At 46.0% G+C, this 22819-nt stretch overlaps 2 protein-coding genes and 1 long non-coding RNA gene across 3 annotated transcripts; 1 reads left to right on the forward strand and 2 right to left on the reverse strand.

The window, feature by feature from the left end:
* Positions 1–320: 320 nt before the first annotated feature.
* LOC143897644 (uncharacterized) lies at positions 321–4139 on the forward strand. Its single transcript, XM_077406449.1, has 3 exons — positions 321–1023; positions 1192–1483; positions 1559–4139. The coding sequence occupies exons 1-3, from the start codon at positions 321–323 to the stop codon at positions 4137–4139; spliced, it is 3576 nt and encodes a 1191-aa protein (XP_077262575.1).
* A 4940-nt stretch (positions 4140–9079) lies between these two features.
* Positions 9080–10530, reverse strand: LOC143897822 (uncharacterized). Its single transcript, XM_077406744.1, has 2 exons — positions 10126–10530; positions 9080–10026 (listed from the first exon to the last, which is right to left on the reverse strand). Exons 1-2 carry the CDS (start codon positions 10526–10528, stop codon positions 9845–9847), a joined length of 585 nt encoding a protein of 194 aa, XP_077262870.1. The 5' UTR covers positions 10529–10530; the 3' UTR covers positions 9080–9844.
* Positions 10531–10609: 79 nt separating this feature from the next.
* On the reverse strand, positions 10610–12159 carry LOC143897862 (uncharacterized). Its single transcript, XR_013257015.1, has 3 exons — positions 11479–12159; positions 11055–11163; positions 10610–10735 (listed from the first exon to the last, which is right to left on the reverse strand). It is a non-coding gene; the product is annotated as an uncharacterized LOC143897862 (long non-coding RNA).
* Positions 12160–22819: the final 10660 nt, after the last annotated feature.

Here is a 22819-nt window from a genome sequence, read left to right on the forward strand (position 1 = left end):
AGACTCGAAACGTCGTTATCGTCAAACGCATGTGCGTTGGTGGTGGTGAAGGAGGACGCGCGATGGAATCTGGCGACTCATCATTTGCGGAGAGAGATCGGAGCGCGAACTGCGCGCGAGCGCGCGTGGATAGAGACGATGATGGTAAATTCCGCTAGGGCGCACGATTATACGCGTAAATTGCCGCTCAAATATCATCATTATTATCAGACGGTGTTCGGAGAAGAGAAGCTACGTAGAATTTACACCTGCGGGTCTCGTCGTCTTTTCGATCGAGTGAAATTCAGTGTTCCCGAGGGTGAAAGGCCCTTCTAGATAACATGCAGAAAGAGTGCGACGAATTGCTCGCCGCGGTTGTCCGCGACGCGGACGGATATCGCGCGTGGAGACGACGATGCGACGAGTGTCTCCAGCTCCTGCGGGAGAGCTGTCGAGTCGGACGCTCCGGAGGGCGAGGCAACACCGGAGCCGTGACCGCTCTGGTGGCTCGAATAGCGCGACTGGAAGGTTCGAGGGAGGATCTGCGTCGGCGATTCGAACGCGCCGTGGGTGCCGGTTTGGACGGTGAGAGTGCAGGTAGCAGCAGCAGCGTCAGCGAAGGATTTTTGTGGGTCGAGATCGATACGGCGTTCCGAGGTCGCGTGCTCACAGGCGTTGCAACGAACTCGACATACATCGAACCCGCGCAATTTTTCGAGGATGCGAAGGGCACCGTGCTCGAAAAAGTGCAGGACAATTTGAACAAACACACGTGTTTGAAGGTAAATGTCATGTTCAATGGAGAATTCGTAGCGAACGATAAGATCGACGAGAAGAGTATCGTTACGCGGAACGAACAGCTCCTCCAAGCGTCCGATTTGAGCGAGTGGTACGATAAGCGCGTGCGCGACGCAATTCTAGCAGAGTTGGACGAATTTCAGGAACGCGACAGCGGATGGGCGTTGTCTAGAATACTGAACTTAACGGTGAACGTGAACAAGTGTAATCCCATGCGCGTGGGATGTTGGATGGAAATACCGCGAGGTATAAGACTTAAAAAGGCGGTGGTAAACGTGTGATCGGAGAAGGACACGTGTTTCGCACGCGCGGTGGTCGCGGCTCTGTATCCCGCCGAGCGGCACGCGGAACGATACGGCTCGTATCCCGATTACGCGACGGTGCTGAATCTCGACGGGATAAACTTCCCCATAGATCTAAAACACATCGGAAAGTTCGAACGTCAGAATGACGTATCGATCAATGTGTTCACCACTCGGGAAGAGATTGGAAAGAAAGATAAGTACGGACGGGGCGCCGACGACAACGCGATCGTGCCTCTGCGGTTAACCGACGATAAGAGGGATAGACACGTAAATCTCCTGTATCTGCGCGATACGTTGCGTGGCGTCGTCAACGGGGGTCATTTCGCCTGGATAAAGAATCTATCGCGATTGGTGAATTCACAATTGACCGTGAGCCGCTGCGCGAAGCACGTTTGCGATCGGTAAGTAAAAAAAAACTGAGGAACAAGGGAACGGAGAGAGAGAGATGTCATTTAATATATGGCGTTACTTTGCAGATGCCTACACTATTTCTATACGCGCGAAAAGTTGGCCACTCACAGCGTCGACTGCGATCGAATGAACGACTGCGCCATCGTTCTTCCAAACGAGGACGATAAGTGGCTGTCTTTCAACAATCACGACAGGAAGGAGCGACTCCCCTTCGTGGTGTACGCGGATCTGGAGTGTCTTCTCGAACCATGGGAGAGAGAGAATGCCGAAGGGGGGTCGAGATACGCTTATCAGCGTCACGTACCGTTCAGCCTGGGTTACTATCTGTGCTGCACCTACGACGATACCGTATCCACGTACAGATATCGTCGCGGCGAGGATTGTGTTTCGTGGTTCGTTAACGAGCTTCGCGTTCTCGCGCGTCGCGCTAAGATTAAATTCTCCACCAATATATCTATGATAGAACTTACGGAGGACGAGAAACGCGAATTTCAGTGCGCGACGTATTGTCACGTGTGTCGAAAAGTGTTCCAACCGGAGGACAAACGCATGCGAGATCACTGTCATCTAACCGGACGTTACAGAGGTCCGGCGCATGATTGTTGCAATCTGAATTACAGAAACGTGTACGTGATTCCCGTGTTCTTCCACAATCTGTCGGGTTACGACGCGCATTTCATCATCGAGAAAATCGCGAACGATTTTGAGGGCGAGGTCGAGCTCCTACCGCTTACGAAGGAAACCTACATATCGTTCTCGAAGACCGTTAAAGAGACGCAGACGGATGGGACATGGGATCGGTACGTTAAGCTACGATTCGTGGACTCGTACAAATTTTTAGCCGCGAGTATCGAAACCCTGGCGTCCTATCTGAGCAAGGACAAGCAGAGAATAACGCGCTCGGAGTACGCGGATTTGAGCACGGAGGATCTCGATCTGCTCACTCGCAAGGGAGTATTTCCGTACGAGTACGTCGACAGTCTGGACAAGTTGCGGGAGACCGATCTTCCACCGCGCGAGGTCTTTTACAGCTCCCTGACCGACGAGACCGCGAGCGAGAGCGACTACGAGCACGCGACGAGGGTGTGGCGACGTTTTCGCGTGCGAGATCTCGGGGAGTACAGCGATCTCTATCTCAAGACCGACGTGCTTCTTCTGGCGGATATCTTTGAAAATTTTCGGGACACGTGTATGGCGAGTTACGGGCTCGATCCCGCGTATTATTATACGTTGCCGGGGTTCACGTGGGACGCAATGCTGAGATACACCGGCGTGCGTTTCGAGTTGCTCACCGACATCGACATGGTGCTGTTCGTGGAACATGGAATACGCGGCGGCCTCAGTCAATGTTCGCTTAGGTACGCGCGAGCTAACAACAGGCACGTACCGACATACGATTTGTCCCAGCCCGATACGTATCTCATGTATTATGACGTGAACAATCTGTACGGCTGGGCTATGTGCGAATCGCTGCCGTACGCGAATTTCCAGTGGCTCGACGACCCTGAGAATTTCGACGTGACGACCGTGCCACCGAACGGTGATGTCGGTTACATTCTGGAGGTGGATCTCGAGTATCCTGGTGACCTGCACGACGCCCACGCGGACCTGCCGTTGTGCCCAACGCGCGATAAACCGCCCGGTAAGCGGCAGGAGAAACTGCTCGCCACGCTCTACGACAAATCGCGCTACGTGACGCACTATCGAAATCTGCAGCAATGTCTGCGACTGGGTTTGCGACTGACGCGAGTTCGTCGCGTTCTGCAATTCACCCAGTCACCTTGGCTTCGCGGCTACATTGAGCTGAACACAACGTTCAGGACTCGCGCGAGCAACGAGTTCGAACGAAATATGTACAAACTGATGAACAATGCCGTCTTCGGTAAGACGATGGAGAACGTGCGCGATCACGTGGACGTGCGTCTCGTGACGCGATGGGAGGGCAGGTACGGCGCGGAGGCGATGATCGCCAGACCGAACTTTCACAGCAGGAGCGTCTTCTCGGAGAATCTCGTCGCGATCGAGCTGCGAAGGCTCGAGGTGAAATTCAACAAGCCGGTCTACGTGGGAATGTGTATTCTCGAGATATCCAAAACGCGCCTCTACGAGTTTCACTACGACTACATGGCGCCGCTCTATCGCGACCGGTGTCGAATTCTTTACACCGATACCGACAGTCTGATCTATTCGCTGGAGTGCGAAGACGCGTACGAGCTTATGAGACGCGACTCAGACAGATTCGACACGAGCGATTACGCGGAGAATAACGCGCACGGTATGCCGCGCGTCAACAGGAAGGTGCCCGGTTTGATGAAGGACGAGAACAACGGCGCGATCATGATGGAGTTCGTGGGCCTCAGAGCGAAGATGTACGCTTACAAGGTACTCGGATGCGACGACACCAAGAGAATAAAGGGCGTCAAGAGAAACGTAGTCGCTAAGAAGATCACGTTCGAGGATTACGTGGCGTGCCTGCGAAACGCGCGCGAGCTGAAAACGCACCAGTCGTGTATACGCTCGTGCCTGCACGACGTTTTCACCGTGTCGGAACAGAAACTTGCTCTCAGTCCGCACGACGACAAGCGATGCGTGAGGTTGGACAGCGTGGAAACGCTTCCCTGGGGACATTACGGAAAACCGTTGTAAAAAAAAAAAAATAAAACAATATCATACGTTTTCTAAAAATTGTATTATCGTAAGATCAATACGTAGAAAAAATACCGATGAATATGTATACTTTTTTCGACGTTTCTGATACATTGAGTCAATCGGAAACGGACGAAGTCAGTGAAGTTACAATTGCATCTCAACCGGCAAGTGGATCTATGAAAAATAGAAAGCCGATTATAGATTAGTTGTTAGTGTAATTTTTTATATCTGATTTATGATCGGTTTATAAGTCAGATTTACTGCCTGAGTGAATGTCAGTAATCACGTCATTCTTCATTCTGTAACTTATGTTGAATATTGTAGATATTTCACAATTGTTTTTTTTTATCATATTACTCGTATAACATATTTGTATTTTTTTCGTATAACATATTTGTATTTTTGTTCGTATAACATATTTGTATTTTTTCTCTACGTGAAAAAAAAAAAAAAAAACAACGAACGATGTCGTTCCTCTTCACACGCGCCTATTCCACAATTTCCACAGTGTACATACATTACGAGCTACCGAGTGCGCAAAAATGGTCGGTCGCGAGAACGCGATAAACATTGCGTACCGCCGAATGCGTAAGAATGGTCGGTCGCGGTACCTCTTAATTGAACAAACAGAGAAACGGCGAACGATTGACGAGAGAGCGAGACGGGGAAGGAGCGATAACGCGGAGACGCTTCAGCGCGAATGACCCGACGAGCCGCTGCGGCGCGAGTGAGCGATAAAGCGAGGTGCGGTTACGAGCGATAACGCGAGTTGTTCTAATAATGTTTTTTTTCTTTTTTCTATTTTTTTCTTACGTATTGTATAAATATAAATAACACTTTTATAAATAATGAAAATTTTTTATGCAGCATACGGATATTATAACATAAATTTATACGACTACACGCAACATAAATTATTTTACTGTAAACACCCACTTTTTATCATTACTAGACACTACAGACGCGTGCGCTATTTAGCTTTAACGTTATGCTATTACTATTACACTACAGACGCGCGCGCTATTTTTTAGATTTAACGTTATGCTATTACTATTACACTACAGACGCGCGCGCTATTTAGCTTTAACGTTATGCTATTACTATTACACTACAGACGCGCGCGCTATTTAGCTTTAACGTTATGCTATTACTATTACACTATTAACCCACCTTGATACACACACACACACACACACACACACACACACACACACACACACACAACTGACAAAATATACAATGACAGCTGCAAATGAAGTAAACGCAGCAAGAGGACCAATCGGCATGGCAGAAAAAGTGACAACAATACCTACATCATGCCCTTTTTAGAAGAGGAGTCACTATATAATTACCTATCTCCGATTCGCTGATATTTCGCGTAGCACTTCGATCCTTGCGTGACGCGACCAAAATTCAGAATTAAACAATTTTATATTTATAATAATGATGAGAGATCGCATTAATAATAATATTAACCTCGCGACACGACGCGAGCCGACGCATGACAGTCCCTCACGGGATGAAGCAAGCTCGCGGCGCGGCAATCAATCGAGATAGCCAATCAGCATTGCGGAAAAGAGGCTTCAATTTTACGATACAAACGAAATTCACTCAGGTAACACGCCTTTTTTTAAAGTGGATGTAAACATATCCTTCTAACTTCACTTTTCAAAAAATTATGGCGTATTCCAAACTCGTTGAATTGTGAGTGCCGCAACGCTCATCAAAGCTGGCTGTGATATGAGCATCATTACATCAGCATATTACAACCACTTTGTGAGCAACGCGAGCACGCTTTCCTCCTTGCAGTCGAGAATACAATCTCCAGAACGTCTCTCATGTTACATCCTTTCGCGTTTCCGCACGGTGTAAACGGAGAGGGCGATGCGTAAAACGGCAATCGAAATCGTCAAAAATGGCTGTGATATGAAATTCAGAGGAGCAACACGCCAAAATATATTTGGCAATAGAAAAACCTCCAATTCGATTGGCGATCGGCGATTCCGATTTTCGCGACGGATCAGATATCTCGTTACGTCGACTCCCCACAAATCCGATCTGCAACAATTCCTCACGAGCGGTCCGTATGCCGCGCCGTCGCGAGCAAAACTCATTTTATACGCGTTCGTTATCTCAACGTTGTTTTTCCCCGGAAAAAACGACGACCGCTCGCCGCGTCGTTCGAGAAAAACAAAAGGAGGATGTGACGACAGCGACCTTGGGTATTATTCGCGAAACGTACGGTTCGGGTGAACGAAGAGAGCGGTATCGTCTCTCTCAGTCTCTCTCGATACAACGAGGCTGGTCGGAAAAACCGCGTCCGGCTCGTTGAGACGAAGAAGCGCGCGATCGACGCTCCCCCTCGCGGGAGGACGATTCTTTCCCCAAAACAGCAAGAATCGCGAGTTTCAGGGTCGTCGAGCCACTGGAAATTTGCGTACGGCAGCGATTCGCACATAGCTCAGCCGTACAGATTGTTCACGTCGTAATACATGAGATACGTATCGGGCTGGGACAAATCGTATGTCGGTACGTGCCTGTTGTTAGCTCGCGCGTACCTGAGCGAACATTGACTGAGGCCGCCGCGTAATCCACGTTCCACGAACAGCACCATGTCGATGTCGGTGAGCAGCTCGAAACGCACGCCGGTGTATCTCAGCGTTGCGTCCCACGTGTACCCCGGAAACGTATAATAATACGCGGGATCGAGCCCGTAACTCGCCATACACGTGTCCCGAAAATTTTCAAAGATATCCGCCAGAAAAAGCACGTCGGTCTTGAGATTGAGATCGCTGTACTCCCCGAGATCTCGCACGCGAAAACGTCGCCACACCCTCGTCGCGTGCTCGTAGTCGCTCTCGCTCGCGGTCTCGTCGGTCAGGGAGCTGTAAAAGACCTCGCGCGGTGGAAGATCGGTCTCCCGCAACTTGTCCAGACTGTCGACGTACTCGTACGGAAATACTCCCTTGCGAGTGAGCAGATCGAGATCCTCCGTGCTCAAATCCGCGTACTGAGAGCGCGTTATTCTCTGCTTGTCCTTGCTCAGATAGGACGCCAGGGTTTCGATACTCGCGGCTAAAAATTTGTACGAGTCCACGAATCGTAGCTTAACGTACCGATCCTATGTCCCATCCGTCTGCGTCTCCTTAACGGTCTTCGAGAACGATATGTAGGTTTCCTTCGTTAGCGGTAGGAGCTCGACCTTGCCTCGAAATCGTTCGCGATTTTTTCGATGATGAAATGCGCGTCGTAACCCGACAGATTGTGGAAGAACACGGGAATCACGTACACGTTTCTGTAATTCAGATTGCAACGAACATGCGCCGGACCTCTGTAACGTCCGGTTAGATTTAAAGTGATCTCGCATGCGTTTGTCCTCGGGTTGGAACACTTTTCGACACACGTGACAATACGTCGCGCACTGAAATTCGCGTTTCTCGTCCTCCGTAAGTTCTATCATAGATATATTGGTGGAGAATTTAATCTTAGCGCGACGCGCGAGAACGCGAAGCTCGTTAACAAACCACGAAACACAATCCTCGCCGCGACGATATCTGTACGTGGATACGGTATCGTCGTAGGTGCAGCACAGATAGTAACCCAGGCTGAACGGTACGTGACGCTGATAAGCGTATCTCGACCCCCCTTCGGCATTCTCCCTCTCCCATGGTTCGAGAAGACACTCCAGATCCGCGTACACCACGAAGGGGAGTCACTCCTTCCTGTCGTGATTGTTGAAAGATAGCCACTTATCGTCCTCGTTTGGAAGAACGATGGCGCAGTCGTTCATTCGATCGCAGTCGACGCTGTGAGCGGCCAACTTTTCGCGCGTATAGAAATAGTGTAGGCATCTGCGAAGTAACGCCATCTATTAAATAACATCTTTCTTTCTCCGTTCCCTTGTTCCTCAGTTTTTTTTTACTTACCGATCGCAAACGTGCTCTGCGCAGCGGCTCACGGTCAATTGTGAATTCACCAATCGCGATAGATTCTTTATCCAGGCGAAATGACCCTCGTTGACGACGCCACGCAACGTATCGCGCAGATACAGGAGATTTACGTGTCTATCCCTCTTATCGTCGGTAAACCGCGTCCGGCCCGTCGGGACGAAGAAGCGCGCGATCGACGCTCCCTCTCGCGGGAGGACGACTCGCGATTTTTGCCGTTTAAGAAACGGGCGGCCGGAAACCACGTCCGGCCCGGGCGACGCGACAGTACGCGCCTCGCCGCGATCGACGACGCTCCCTCCTCGCGCACCGTCGGTATCGCAGTACCCCCCTTCCCCGCCCCCCTCCAGAGTACCCTGGGGCCAGAAGTGGAATTTTTCCCCCACTCCTCGTCCGTCCCCACTCTTTTTTCCCCCCACTCTTACCCCCACCAGCTGCTCCTCCCGGACCCCCCTCGCCCATATTTTATAGCGTTCCCCCCGCGGGGAACGCGCCCCCCCCGACCCCCGAAATTCGCCCTGGGGGTAGAAGTATATATTCTTTAGCTACTCTGGATGTAACCTGTTATCAAACAATTCACTCACTCACAGAAAGAGATATTGTCTCAGAGATATCGCAATATATCAACAATATAACCTTCACTCTCTCACAGATATGATGAGATAATGTCACGCAATAATTTCTGGTCTCAGCTATCGTCAGATAATTGGTGATAGTTGCGATTAGCTGATCGCTACACACACCTTACGCAAAATACAACTGGTAATGAATTTCGAGACACTGCCCGCTGGGCACGTGTTCTGTAACTAACTAATTACCGACAATTATCGGTGTCGGTAAGTGTGATTATGAAATATAGAGAGGATACAGTCGGAATATGACGCTCAATTAAATTAGATTTTTCATAAAAACTTTAAATACCCATATTTTATATTTAATTAATAGATCCGAGATACCTTTTACATTAGCGATATACATTAACAATAAAACTTACATTTAACGAATATAATTAATGGATCTGAGATATACATTTTACACTAGCGATATAAATTTGCGATATTTAGACCTAATAAAAATATGTGCTGCATATATAACATGCAATTTATTCTCGCTCCTGTACAAAGTTACGCGTGGGCCACTTAGAAATTATAGATAATGACAGTACGGGTACAAAATCGAGACTATATTGTTTTTTATAGTCTTTTTTTATTACAAAACTTACACGAAAATAAAAATAGTACAATTTCTGAACCTTAGAACTTAAAAGATAGCGATAATTAACGTCAGGAACATTTCTTTACAATTACACTTACAATGTAATGATCATGTTCGACATGAATAAAAAATATTTCAACACAAATCTACCCGACCTCACTTGCGCGTTGCAAATCAGATGATTTCTGAATCACGAACTAAAAAAATATCTTTTACGAACGATGTCGATCACTACGAAATAAACCTATATATGACTGTTCCACAGTACCGTGTGATAATAACACAAACTAAAAAAATAAAATATCTATAGGGAAATATCCTCCCCCTTTCACGTGGAATCTAAATAGAAGAGTTATTATCTTGAGATTATCTTGAAGAGTAAATATCTTGCTACTCTGCTTTTGAGCGTCGGATGATCTGAAACAGTAAAGTTGCGTGTGTCACAATAAGTTTTTGATTTGAATATATACCAAATATTGAGCATTTGTATAAAATATCTTGCACATACGTATACCTTGTATATGCTGCTGTATATGTTACTTAATCTCCTTGACTTCTTCCTCTGCCTCTTCCTCTTCCTCTTCCTCTTCCATCTCCTCTTCCTCTTCCTCTTTCTCCGCCATAATAGTGGTTGCTGTATGTGTCGCTCATGTGAAACAAGAACTGGAAGAATGTTTTTGCATTACGATGTTTACCAGCTTTCGTGCCCCTTCCTCTTCGTGCTATGATAAAAAAGTAAGTCATTAATATTCATAAATATAAATATAACCAATTATATATGTGTAAATATAAAAATAAAATAATCAATATGTACAATTCACCTAAATCAACAAGGCCGGCAGCAGCGGCGGTACTAGAAGGGCCGGCAGTAGCGGCGGTACTAGAAGGGCCGGCAGCAGCGGTGGTACTAGAAGGGCCGACAGCAACGCCGGTATTCGAAGGACCGGCAGCGGTGGGGATACTCGAAGGACGGGTAACAGTGAAGATACCAGAAGGATTGGCTGCAGCAGCAGCAGCACTCAAAGGACCGGCAGCAACAGGGATGCTAGGATTGGTTACAGCGGCAGCACTCGAAGGGCCGGCAGTAGCAGGGATACTAGGATTATTGGCTGCAGCGGCAGCACTCGAAGGGCCGGCAGCAGCGACGGATCTCGAAGAGCCGACAACAGGAGCGATACACGTAAAATCAGAGGAATCTTTGAACAGGAGTTCCATATTTTCCATATATCAATCTGAAATATTTTTAATGTATTTAAATTAAAAATAAACATGTTATAAATATGCATTTTTTATACTTACGTCATCTTCAGCTTCGAGAGACGGAATCTTTTTTTGTCCAGAAGAAATCATTTTCTGCGCAACGAGCGACGAGCATGCGATGAACAACGATGCGACGAGCGACGAGCGACGATGCCAAGAGCAATGAAAAATCTGAAAACGAGACGTTTGTCGTAAAAACGAGACGTTTGTCATGGACGTAATACATGCACTATAAAAATCGCAGATTCAGTTAAGAAAGCATTAATGACCGCGTGGTACACACAAAATAGTCTTTGACGACTTATAAAGCCTTTGCTCAAGACTCTCATATAACGTAACGTGCAGTGTCAACGCATAAGAAACCGTAACCGATACGTTTTTTATGCGTTAACCCATGTTACGTTATACTACGCTATCACACGAGTCTTGTGCAGAAACTCTTACGTTTGTCTCTGCTAATTTCACAACTGCAATAGACATAAGCACTTACATGTCTCTCTGCTTCTTCTTTGTTTCGGAATGGCACTTGATCCGGGCTGGATTTTCCGAGAAACGACGCGACGAGCGACGATGCGACAGGCGACGACGCGATGAGCAATCTAATGGCAGAGAACGAGACATTTGTCGTAGTCATGAACGTGATATTTTTACGACTTACAATTAGAGCCTTTGCACAAGATTCTCGTATAGTAACGTAGCGTAACGTAACATGCAGTGTCAACGTATAAGAAACGTATCAGTTACGGCGTTATACGTGAGAGACTGCATGTGAAAGAATCGATCTCGATCCGAGGCATCTATTAAGTAAGCTTATAACCAATGCGTTTTTTGTGCGTTAACCCTTGTTACGTTATACTACGCTATCACACGAATCGTTTTTTACGTCCACAACTACAATAAACGTATGTACTTACGTGTCTCTCTGCTTATTCTTCTTTGCTGCAAATACGACGAATAGCACTCGATCCGGGCTGGATTCAATCAATAATTTTATAACGACGCACGTGTCGACCGACCATCAACAATCGCGAAACCAGCGCGAAACGCAACTTTTGTGTATGGCGCCTTTGCTTTTGTGGTGCAAAGCATTGACTGGTTGATCAGAAAATTTTTATAAAATGGTAACATTGATAAAATGGTAACATTGAGCACGTTCAGCAGACAAAGGCTGCGTTCGGAGAGCGCGCTATTAGCGCTATTTGCTTATTCTATCCTTGTTTTATACCTGATGAGCGATAAAGATAGAATGATGCAATAGCGCTAATAGCGTGCTCTCCGAACGTAGCCAAAAGAGACCAGTAAGCGCTCAGTGATTCTGTAACATGATTGGTTCTTGCCTTTAGTTCTTCACTGGATTTAAGGCTGGTATTCATAGTCAAATCTTATATTTACGACCGTCTTAAATACAATCTTAAGATGTCATTAACCAATCACAAAACCGTATTAGCATCTTAAGACATTACTTAAGACGGTCTTAAAATAAGAACCGACTATGAATACCGACCTAAAGGCTTTCGCACATGAATTGCCATTATAACCATAAACATAAAACGTAAACATAAGCTGAAGAACCAATCAGTATATTGTTATTGCTTTAACTTTATGTATTCTAGAAGACGATAGAAATGAGCCGTAAACAGAAGTAAAGTAAAACCGGTTGAAATCGTACTTACTCCTGCTTACGGCCAACTCGTATCATCATTTCTATCGTTTTCTAAAATACATAAAGTTAAAGCAATATACTAATTGATTCTTCAGCTTATGTTTACGTTTTACGTTTTTTATAGTTACGGCAATCCAGTGAAAAACTAAAACAGTGAGACACGTAAAAGGCTATTGTATTGTAAACATGGCACACACGCTTTTCGTAGAACGTAACAGTAACGTTTCGACCAATCGCGTTGCTCGATTCTTACTTCTACAATTACAGACGGCCGAATCGAGTAAGTCGAAACCTTACTGTTATGTTCTACTACGGAAAAGTGTGTGTGCCCTGCTTTATACATCATCCAATTTTTATTAGACATAATTTTAATTCGTCCAATTTTTATTATGTCTAGACATAATTTTAATTCTGCCACTAGGGAATTAGTAAGCCGTTTCTTATGAATCAAGCTTGAATTCGATGTCTAGGGCTGCGTTCGGGGAGGCGGCCGGGAGAGCGCGCTATTGCATTATTTTATCTTTATCGCTTATTAAGTGTAACATTGAATTCGAGGTATTATTACACCTAGACACCGAAAACTACGGAGCGCGCTATCTGGACCTTGTCATCAGCAACCTGGGACACCTAGATATCAATTTCAAGGTATTAATACACGTAAACACCGAAAATTACGGAGCGCACTATGTGGATTCGTCATAGGCAACCTGGGACACCTAGACATCAAATTCAAGGTATTAATACACGTAAACATTGAAAACTACGGAGCTCACTATCTAGACATGTCATCGGCAACCTGGGACACCTAGACATCGCATTCAACGTATTATTACACCTGGACACCAAAAACTACGAAGCGCACTATGTGGACCTCGTCATCGGCAACCTGGGACACCTAGACATCAAATTCAACGTACGATTACACCTGGACACCGAAAACTATGAAGCGCATTAGCTGGATCCCGTCATCGGCAACCTGGGATACATAGACATCAAATTCAAGCTTGATTCATAAGAATCGATTTAAAAATTCCCTAGCGGCACTTTCTGCCAAGCGTAGAGAACCTTCTTTTCCGTTGACTCAATATTTATTATATATATACCTAATTTACCTAAATAGAAATCTTCCTCCTGACCGATAAGTCTATCGACCTAATTTCAAAATACGCGCGCGATATCGAAACTGGCGATACCTGCGCTGCCAGCGTCGAAAAAGTGAAAGGGACGTTTCTCTGATAATCATAATAATAATATTGAGACGTCGGCGTTAGGAGGAGGAGGAGTATCTTAAAAATAAATTTTCGCATTTGGACTTTGCGTCGCAATATCTCCGCTCGTAGGGCACGTAGCGGAATATTATGAGAGAAACCCCCCCCCCTAATTGGACCCTAAGCTATCGATCAAGCCTACTTAGAACTTGATTCGTTCACTCGTTATCGAGATCTCAACATCTCGGGTACTCGCAACCCGTCGCGTCGCGTAAAAGAGTCACGGTCGGTCTCGCTCCGCGTGTACGAATCATAGCAAACCTTTGTAAAATAGTGTCGTTAACGGATCTTCTGTCTTGCAAATTGTTGGTATAGTGTCTAAATCGATTATGTGTGGTAGAATGAGCTCTAGGATGAATTATTCCTTTTAAGGGATAAAAGTCCTAACAACATACTTAATTTTGATTGCGATTAAACTTCTTCGATACGTCACATATCGTAGTTATAATATGCCAAAATACACTATAATAGCCCATTTTTGCAATGTTTACTGCAAATATCTCAAAATTGTGACGTGATAAAGTAATTTGGCAAACGAGATCATTTTCTGCATCCAAAAACCTTTCGAATGCCGCAAGATTCGTTCTTGTGCTTTTTTTTTGTTGAATAGTGTTATTACTGTTTGATATGTATATTCAAATTCAAAATGTTCGTAAAATATTGCAGTACACTGTAATAAAATACTAAATACGTAATATTATTCATACATGTATCAGAAAAATTGGAATACGATGCATAGCATACTACTGAAATATGCTAGTAATATATATTATATAAGATGTCTGATAAAGACCAGACCACTTCTCGTGGGCAAATAGAGCAATAAGCTAAATTGAATCAAAAAGTTCTTTACTGTTTTGTAAGGATTATACAAAAAATAGACTCAAATAAGAAACTTATTACAGCTCGTTTGGCAGGAACATTCATATCGAGTTCAAAATCATGTCAGAGAAAGAATTTTTGTTGACTTGTCTGAACGGAAGCGGTGAAACGCTCATACAACACAAAATATTTTTTAAATATTTTTTAGGAAAATATATTAAAATAATTCACAAAAATATTTTTAGAATGTTTTTATGTCCGCCAGATCATTTCAAAAAAATATTTTTAAAAATATTTGTAAAAAATTGCAAATGAATATATTCAATAAAATATTTGTAAAATCTTTTAGAAATATTACTTTAAAAAATAAAATATGTTTAACCCAATCAGCAATAATTGTGTGTTTCATGTTTGAAAGATTTTTTTAATATCTGTAAAATAACAGATATATCTTGATATTTGAAAAATATACATATCTTGCGAATCTCATGCTCTTGCTTCGCTAGAGACCTGCTTATATTAGCCCTCAATTGAACTTACGAGTTAGTCTTACCATCATGCGCCGCCTAGCGGTGTCGTTCTAAACTACCACGGAAAAATTTTTAAAATATTTAAAAAAAAAATTATGGAACCAATAATAAATTTAAAATATTTTTAAATATTTTGGAACAAGATTATAAAACAATAAATATGTAGATTTAAATTAATATATTTCAAAAATATATTTTAAATATTTAAGAAAATATTGTCTGGGTAATAAAAAAGACGTTAAGACCTTCCCCGGAGCTAATTGCGAACCTCTGATCATAACTTGCTTGTCGCGAACTTCTCCATTCGCTTGAAAGTGTCTAGAAGGAACCCACCACAAAAGCCTGGGCGCCTGGAGTCCCCAGAACGGTCACTCTTCAAGGGCATCGTGGAGACAAAGCTAGAAGAGAGTCCGCCGCCCGAGGACGCGGACGCCAAGACACGATGGGGGCTTCTTAAAGGCCACATTTGTGATACACTGGACCATATAACTGAAAATAGGAGCACTGACAGTAGGAAGAAGTCATGGATTACTGACCGCACCTGGGAACTCATACAGCTGAGGAAGGACATAAAAATGAAGGGCCTAAGAGATCCACAGACGATGGCAAAATACACGGCCCTCTGCAAGATCATTAAGAAGTGTTGCCGACAAGACAAAAACAACTTCATAGAGGGCATATGCAGCGACATTGAAAACCACTCACACAGGTTACAGTAACCTCAGACCTCTTCAAGAAAGTCCGTGTACTCTCCAAGCAATTTAAATCTAAGTCATGGGTTATTGAAGACGCTGACGGTAACCCATTGCACGAATTAGATAAAATCGCGGAAAGATGGCGCTGCTATTGCGAACAACTGTACAAAAACCCCCGCAACTCATTCGATCGTCAACCTGAATGGAGCGGAATAGATAAGGAGCCATCCATTCTTCGCTCCAAAATAACAGAGGCCTTACGTTCACTCAAGGACAAGAAAGCACCAGGACCAGATCAAATAATGGCAGAAGTCCTGAAGGCTCTGGGCGAGACGGGGTTTGACACGCTGCACGCGATCTGCAATCACATCTGGCAGCACGGGGAATGGCCCCAAGATTGGACGGAATCGGTCATCCTACCATTACACAAAAAAAGATCGACCAAGAGGTGCGATAACTATCGCACTTTATCCCTAATCTCCCACGCCAGCAAAATATTGCTCTATATCATCAACAACCGAATCCGGCACTTTTTGGACTGGCAGATCCCGCAAGAACAGGCGGGTTTTGTCAGGGGGAGGGGGACCCGTGAACAGATCCTTAACATCAGACAAGTCATTGAGAAGTCCTATGAATTTGACACACCAGTAATAATGTGCTTCGTCGATTACTGTATGGCTTTCGACTGTGTCGACTGGCGTTGCCTGTGGGGAATACTAACAGAGTTAGGGGTGCCGCAGCATTTAACGGCACTACTCTGCACCCTATATTACAGCAGTCGGGGAGTTGTGAGGGTAGATAAAACGACATCGGGACCTTTCAACTTCGGAAAGGGTGTGCGCCAGGGCTGCATACTGTCCCCCATCTTGTTCAACGTTTACGGGGAATACATAATGAGGCAAACCTGCGAAAAATGGGAGGGTGGAGTCACTATTGGAGGCGTAAAAATCACCAACCTGCGTTACGCCGACGATACCACACTCCTTGCCGCGACAGAGGCCGAAATGATTGCCCTGCTGAGCAGAATGGAAGAGGTTAGCAACGAAATAGGGCTTACTATAAACAGATCCAAGACCAAAATCATGGTTGTGGACCGTTTTAACAGGCTGGAGCTCAACCGGAGTTCACAGCCTGGAGGTAGTGGAGAGCTTCAACTATCTGGGCTCTACCATCAGCAACAACGGCTCGTGTGAAGCGGAGATACGCAAGCGGATCGGAATGGCAAAGAACGCAATGTCACAGCTGCATGGAATTTGGGCGGCCAAGAACATCTCCGTAAAAACCAAGGCCAGGCTCGTGCGCACTTTGGTGTTCTCGATATTCGCGTACGGCGCTGAAACCTGGACTCTAAAAGCGAACGACCGCAAACGTATTGACGCCTTTGAGATGTGGTGCTGGAGGAGGATGCTGCGCATTCCCTGGACGGCACACCGGACCAACGCATCTATCCTGCGTGAGCTAAGTATAACAGCGAGACTTTCTACTATCTGCCTACGGAGGATATTTAAATACTTCGGCCACATCGCCAGGAGGAGCGATGACAACTTGGAAAAGTTGATGGTGACTGGCAAGATGGAAGGAAAAAGACCGAGGGGACGTAGCCCTACACGCTGGGCCGATCAGATACGCACTACACTCGACACCACCATGCATGAGGCCCTCCACACCGCCCAGGACCGAGTCAGCTGGCGGAATGTCGTGAGACGGAAGATTATTCCAGGAAGGGGTCACGACCCTCAGCACTGAGGAAAACGACGCAAGGAGGAAGAGGAATAAAAAAGAACATTTTTATAAATATTTTAGTAAATATACATAATAGGGGACCCAGCCCCAATGACCTTGACCTTGACATGTATTGTCAAAGTCACCCTCCTGAGTGACCTACAGAAAGTTTTTTCTACATAGACTCGCGCTCGATAATAAGGCGCTACACTACATCTCGTTGTTGCTGGGTCAAATTTTGGCACAATTCGAAATACATATTATTCTTATCGGCGCTGGTTCCCGGTATAAAATATTTCCGCATTCTGGCGTGCTTTCAAGTTGATTATTAGACGTTATAATTGCAATTATAATCGAGTCAAAAGAAGTTGTCGTACTTAATGCTTGTGTCGTGGATTATTGCTCGTGTCGTATATGCTGCTCGTGCCGTAACACCGCGCACAACGCACCCCGATTTAATCGTAACGCCATAGATATTGGAGTGCATTTCTCGCCGCAATTAGGTACCGTGCCACTACATTTGACAATTTTGATTATTGATACAACTATTATTTTGTACACCTTCTGCAATCATCGTTGATATTTATCCTGTGTTTGATTCTCGTTTCTTTGCGTTTGCGCCGCACTATTCTTGCGTCAATTATTGCATCACAGTTGAAGAATATTTTCTCATGAATATTCCATCGAGCTTTCGCGTAAGACGTCGAACCGAGCCATCCGTTACTCGTCACCTTAGCAAACGGAACGGTTGTTTGTTTTCGTTTTCTCTTTCGTCCTTTAACTTACGAACTCGAAGCTTATTGCTCTTCGGTATTTTCACGTAACGACGATACATTGCGTGCCCTTAGAGTTGATCGCCGTTGCTGTTAATCGCTTTATTGGTCGTATCAACCTAACATATTAAAGTCAAAATCAGCTCCCTCTTATCGCGAGTTATGCGTCCGGCGGATGCGGGAGATCCATGATCTTGCCCGGAAGGCCTCGACCGAATCAACGATTCTAGAAAATTTTCTTGCCCGCTGCCCGAGCGTGGCGAAGATCGCCGAGGACTTTGAGAACGCGCATCTCAGAGTCATACAAGAGACTACCGAGTTTGACGCCAAAGACGCGATTCGGGCAGAGTTAAAAAAAAAAAATGCATTACGCCGTGAAAGGATGGTATCACGCGCTTACGGGCACGGCGCCCAGAACCGTACAGGCTCAGCCCGCGAGCCACGCGTCGGCGATCAAGCTACCTCGAATTACGCTTCCGCAATTCTCGGGCGATTTCACACTGTGGCCGTCCTTTATTGCCTTGTTTAACACCTCGATTCACGTCAACCGACAGATCTCGTCAATAGAGAAGTATCAATATCTGTTGGCCTCGCTAAAGGGAGAAGCGCTCAATGTAATCAACAACTTGCCCCTCGCCGCGGAGTATTACATGATCGCCTACGACGCGCTGCTCGACAGATATCGGAACAAAAAAAAGCTAGCGGACCACCACTTAAAGTCGATACGCAAAGCCAAACCGTTGAAAGTAGAATCGGCCGATGCCCTCCATAACTTGTTATCTATACGTTCACCGAAAACACGCGCGCGCTAAACCTGATGAAGTTCCCTACCGATTCGTGGGATTTCATTTTGCTCAACTTCTTGCTAGAGAAGTTTCCCCGATCATTGCGGGAAAAGTTCGAATCTATCCCTCGGGCCGAAGAGATACCGCGATACGCTCAACTCATCAAGTTTTTTCCGAGCACTGTAAAGTCCTTGAGGACATCTCAGGTCCGTCGACCATGTCGCTCAAATCACAATCGTCTTCGCCGAAAAATTCCGCGTCGGCTCCGTCGCTTGCAACTCAAACCGCCGAGTGTCCGGTGTGCAAGGAACAACATCTCGTTTTCAAATGCCCTCGATTCTTGAAATTGTCTCCGGGGGAAAGGTACTCAACGGCGAAAACCGCGAATTTATGCTTTAATTGCCTTCGCGCGGGTCATGGCACTAACAACTGCCCATCAACGGGGACGTGTCGGTCGTGCCAGGTGAAGCATCATACGTTGTTGCACTTCGAACGGAATTCGGGTTCAGCGAGTACCTCCGCGGATACCGGAGCCTTCTCCGAGTCGGCCGTCGACAAGAGTTCGTCGCCGCAAAATAATGAGCCCCTCGTCACCATGACTAGCGTTGCGAAATCGAGTTCGATCGTATTACTGTCAACAGTGCAGGACGAAGCTCTCGACGTTAACGGGAATCCCTTCCCTGTTTGCATTCTTTTAAATAGTGCTAGTCAAGTCAACTGAATTTTATTTCGGAAAGCTGCATGCAAAAGGGTGATTTCGGACGAACCAAGTGTCGTACCATAGTTTTAGCGGTGAATGATACTGAGGCAGCTGCCACCCGTGGTAACACCTCAGTTGTGATTTAAGCACAGGGCAACAGCAACACGCGCATTCCAATAAAGGCTACGGTTCTTTCACGCATCTCCGCCTAGTTACCTAGTAGTTAGTTTGAACCAAGAGCGTGGAAACATCTACAGGGATTAAAATTTGCTGATCCGCAGTATCACCAACCTGGTCCCGTCGACATCTTAATCGGCGCAGATATCTTTGCTTTGTTGATTCGGGACAGTCGTCGTGTAGGAAAGAAAGGTGAACCAGACGCCTTTAATTCCATTTTTAGCTGGGTTCTGGTTGGCTCAGTGTTGACGCAAGCATCTCAGTCTACACATTCGTTGCTAACTCTCGATTCTCTAAATGCATCTCTTAGTCGGTTTTGGCAATTAAACGAGATCCCTACAGCTCCACCGTATTCACAAGAAGATAGACGTTGCAAGGAACTATTTGCGCGGACCACGCGTCGCGATGTATCTGATCGCTTTGTAGTGTCGTATCCTTTCACGAAGAATAACCCTTGTTTTGTCGCGTCAAGTAGCTTTGAACAGATTTCGCGCACTTGAGCGTCGCTTCAAATTGGATGCAGAATTCAAAATGAATTATAGTAAATTTATGCAGGATTATTTAGATAATAGTTATATGAGATTGATTAAGCAGCCGTTCTCGGTGGACGGACCTGTCTTCTACCTATCCCATCATGGGGTATTTAAATCAAATAGCACAACTACGAAATTGCGTGTCGTGTCGACGCATCAGCTAAGGATCTGAACGACGTGTTGTTGAATCAAAGGTTGCGATCCGGTCCTAAGTTACAGTCAGACATAGTTGTGATATTATTGAGATTCCGGATCGGTCTCGTGGCGCTCACCGTGGACGTCAAGCAGATGTTCCTTCAAATCTTGGTCGAACTCGGTCAGTGTGACTACCAGCGAATCTTGTGGCGTTTCTCAGAGAACGACCCAATCTCTCGGACTACCTTTTGTTGACCGTCATCTTTGGATTGACATGCTCTCCGCTCTTAGCGATTGCTTGCTTGTTGAAGTTAGCGGCTGAAGGCAAAAAAAACTACCTGTTGGCCGCGGCCGTTTTAAAGGAAAGTGTTTATGTCGACGACATGGTGGCGAGCGTTGAGTCAGAGGAGAAGGCCCGCGAGCTGCAACGGCAGCTACAAGCCTTGCTTAGAACTGCCGGCTTCGAGCTCAGAAAGTGGGTTAATAACCATTTAGCCGATCTTGATCCGGAACTCTGTAGTCAGTCGTTACTGTCCTTTGAATCACCAAAAGATCAGTTTCTTAAGGTACTCGGACTTTGTTGTTATCCTCAAACGGACAGCTTTGGCTTTCAGGTCAACCCGTTGGACAGAGACTGCACCAAACGCATCATTCTCTCTGAACTAGCTCGCATCTTTGATCCATTGGAGTTCTTGACGCCGCTTACGTTTGCAGCCAAGCGACTGATCCAGCGACTCTGGATGTTCAAAGTGGAGTGGGACGACAGGCCTCAATCGGATAATTGTTCTAGATGGGAAAGGTACAAGTCGGAACTTACCGCGTTAGCCTCCATTGGCATACCTCGCACTATCGCGGTAGTCAGGCGAGAGATTCACGGATTTTGTAACGCGAGTGAGCCAGGGCTACGGAACCGTTGTGTACATTAGGATCGTCGCCGAGAGCGGGATGGTGATGCGTATGCTCATCGCCAAATCAAAGGTGGCCCCACTCAAGGCCATCACATTACCAAGACTCGAGCTTCCCGCGGCTGTTCTGCTGTCAGATTTGTTAGAATATGTCGGGAAAATTCTCCAACCTAAAGTTGCATTGACGATACATACGCCTGGTCGGATTCTGAGGTTACACTCGCATAGATACGCTCGGCTCCGCACCGTTGGAAGACGTTCGTGTGCAATCGCGTCGCACGCATCCAGTCCAACACAGAGATCTCTTGCTAGAAACATGTCGATACCAAATCTAACCCCGCTGATTGTTGCTCAAGGGGCTTGTTTCCCCAGGAACTAGTCGATCACCCGCTGTGGTGGACCGGCCCTGCGTGGCTCGTCGAATTCAAACCCACTCAAGAAACGACACTGGAAGTTGAGAATCTTCCCAAGGAGAAAGAAAATTCTCGCGCTTTTGTCTCCATGAATCCTGTCAATGACGTATATTCTATTACGGTTGTCGATTCGCTTCTCGACCGCTTTTCGTCGTTAGACAAACTCATCAGAGTGTTCGCATATTGTCTCCGATTTGTTAATAAAACTAGACCAAATACGCTCACTCTCGCCTTGGATCAAATTGAATTCCATTTAACTTTATTATATCTCGTCAAATTCGTTCAATCGCGTTGTTTTGCAGAGGATATTAGTAGATTAAGACACAATCAGAGTTGCTCCAAATCTCTGCGAAAGCTCGCCCCCTTCTTGGACGATCGCAGAGTCTTCAGGGTGGGCGGCAGACTGACTCATTCCGCCATCTCATACAAAGCTAAGCACCCAACATTGCTGCCTAGCCGACATCGACTCACGGAACTTATAGTAGAGCGCACCCACCGCCTACATTTGCATCCGGGACGTCGAGCGTTACATTATCTCTTCTCACAAAACTTCTGGATTCTGGGGGCCCATCAGGCCATAAAACGCTGCCTATCGCGCGGCTATCAGTGTTTCAGGGCGAATCCACACACTGTGCAACCGCCCATGGTGGATCTGCCCCTAGACCGAGTACGTCAGGCCAAGCCCTTTTCAATCATTGGGGTCGACTATGCTGGGCCATTCCTAGTTTATTGATCGTCGTTCACGCGGAGCAACTCCGTTCAAGGCCTACGTGTGCCTTTTTGTTTGCTTCGCCACAAAAGCAGTTCACCTAGAACTCGCGTTTTCTTTATCTACTGAATCGTTTTTGTCAGCTCTCTGAGATGCTTTATTGCTAGGCGCGGCCGCTGCTCGCGAATATACAGCGATTGCGGCACCAACTTTGTTGGAGCTCACCGAGAGCTCGTTCACTGCATGCAAGCCGCCTCAGAGAAAAAAAGAATTCAGTGGACGTTTAATCCCCCCTCGGCGCCACACTTCGGTGGTCTCTGGGAAACGGGGGTCAAGTCCATGAAGACTTACTTGAAACGCGTCATAGAAGCGCAGATTCTCACCGTGGAGAAGTTTGGCACATTCATAACACAAGTCAAAGCCAT

This window comes from Temnothorax americanus, unplaced genomic scaffold (assembly GCF_048541705.1).
Source record: "Temnothorax americanus isolate GAGA-0224 unplaced genomic scaffold, ASM4854170v1 Scaffold21, whole genome shotgun sequence".
In the NCBI taxonomy this organism is placed as follows: Eukaryota; Metazoa; Arthropoda; class Insecta; order Hymenoptera; family Formicidae; genus Temnothorax; species Temnothorax americanus.

Bases quoted from the DNA above. Each gene is read 5' to 3' on its own strand.
- LOC143897644 (XM_077406449.1), top strand. From the start codon at position 321: ATGCAGAAAGAGTGCGACGAATTGCTCGCCGCGGTTGTCCGCGACGCG. The intron at 1,024-1,191 runs GTATAAGACTTA...ACTTCCCCATAG, and splicing joins TTGGATGGAAATACCGCGAG to ATCTAAAACACATCGGAAAG. The intron at 1,484-1,558 runs GTAAGTAAAAAA...GTTACTTTGCAG, and splicing joins GCGAAGCACGTTTGCGATCG to ATGCCTACACTATTTCTATA.
- LOC143897822 (XM_077406744.1), bottom strand. From the start codon at position 10,528: ATGGAAAATATGGAACTCCTGTTCAAAGATTCCTCTGATTTTACGTGT. The intron at 10,027-10,125 runs GTGAATTGTACA...TTTTTATCATAG, and splicing joins TGCCGGCCTTGTTGATTTAG to CACGAAGAGGAAGGGGCACG.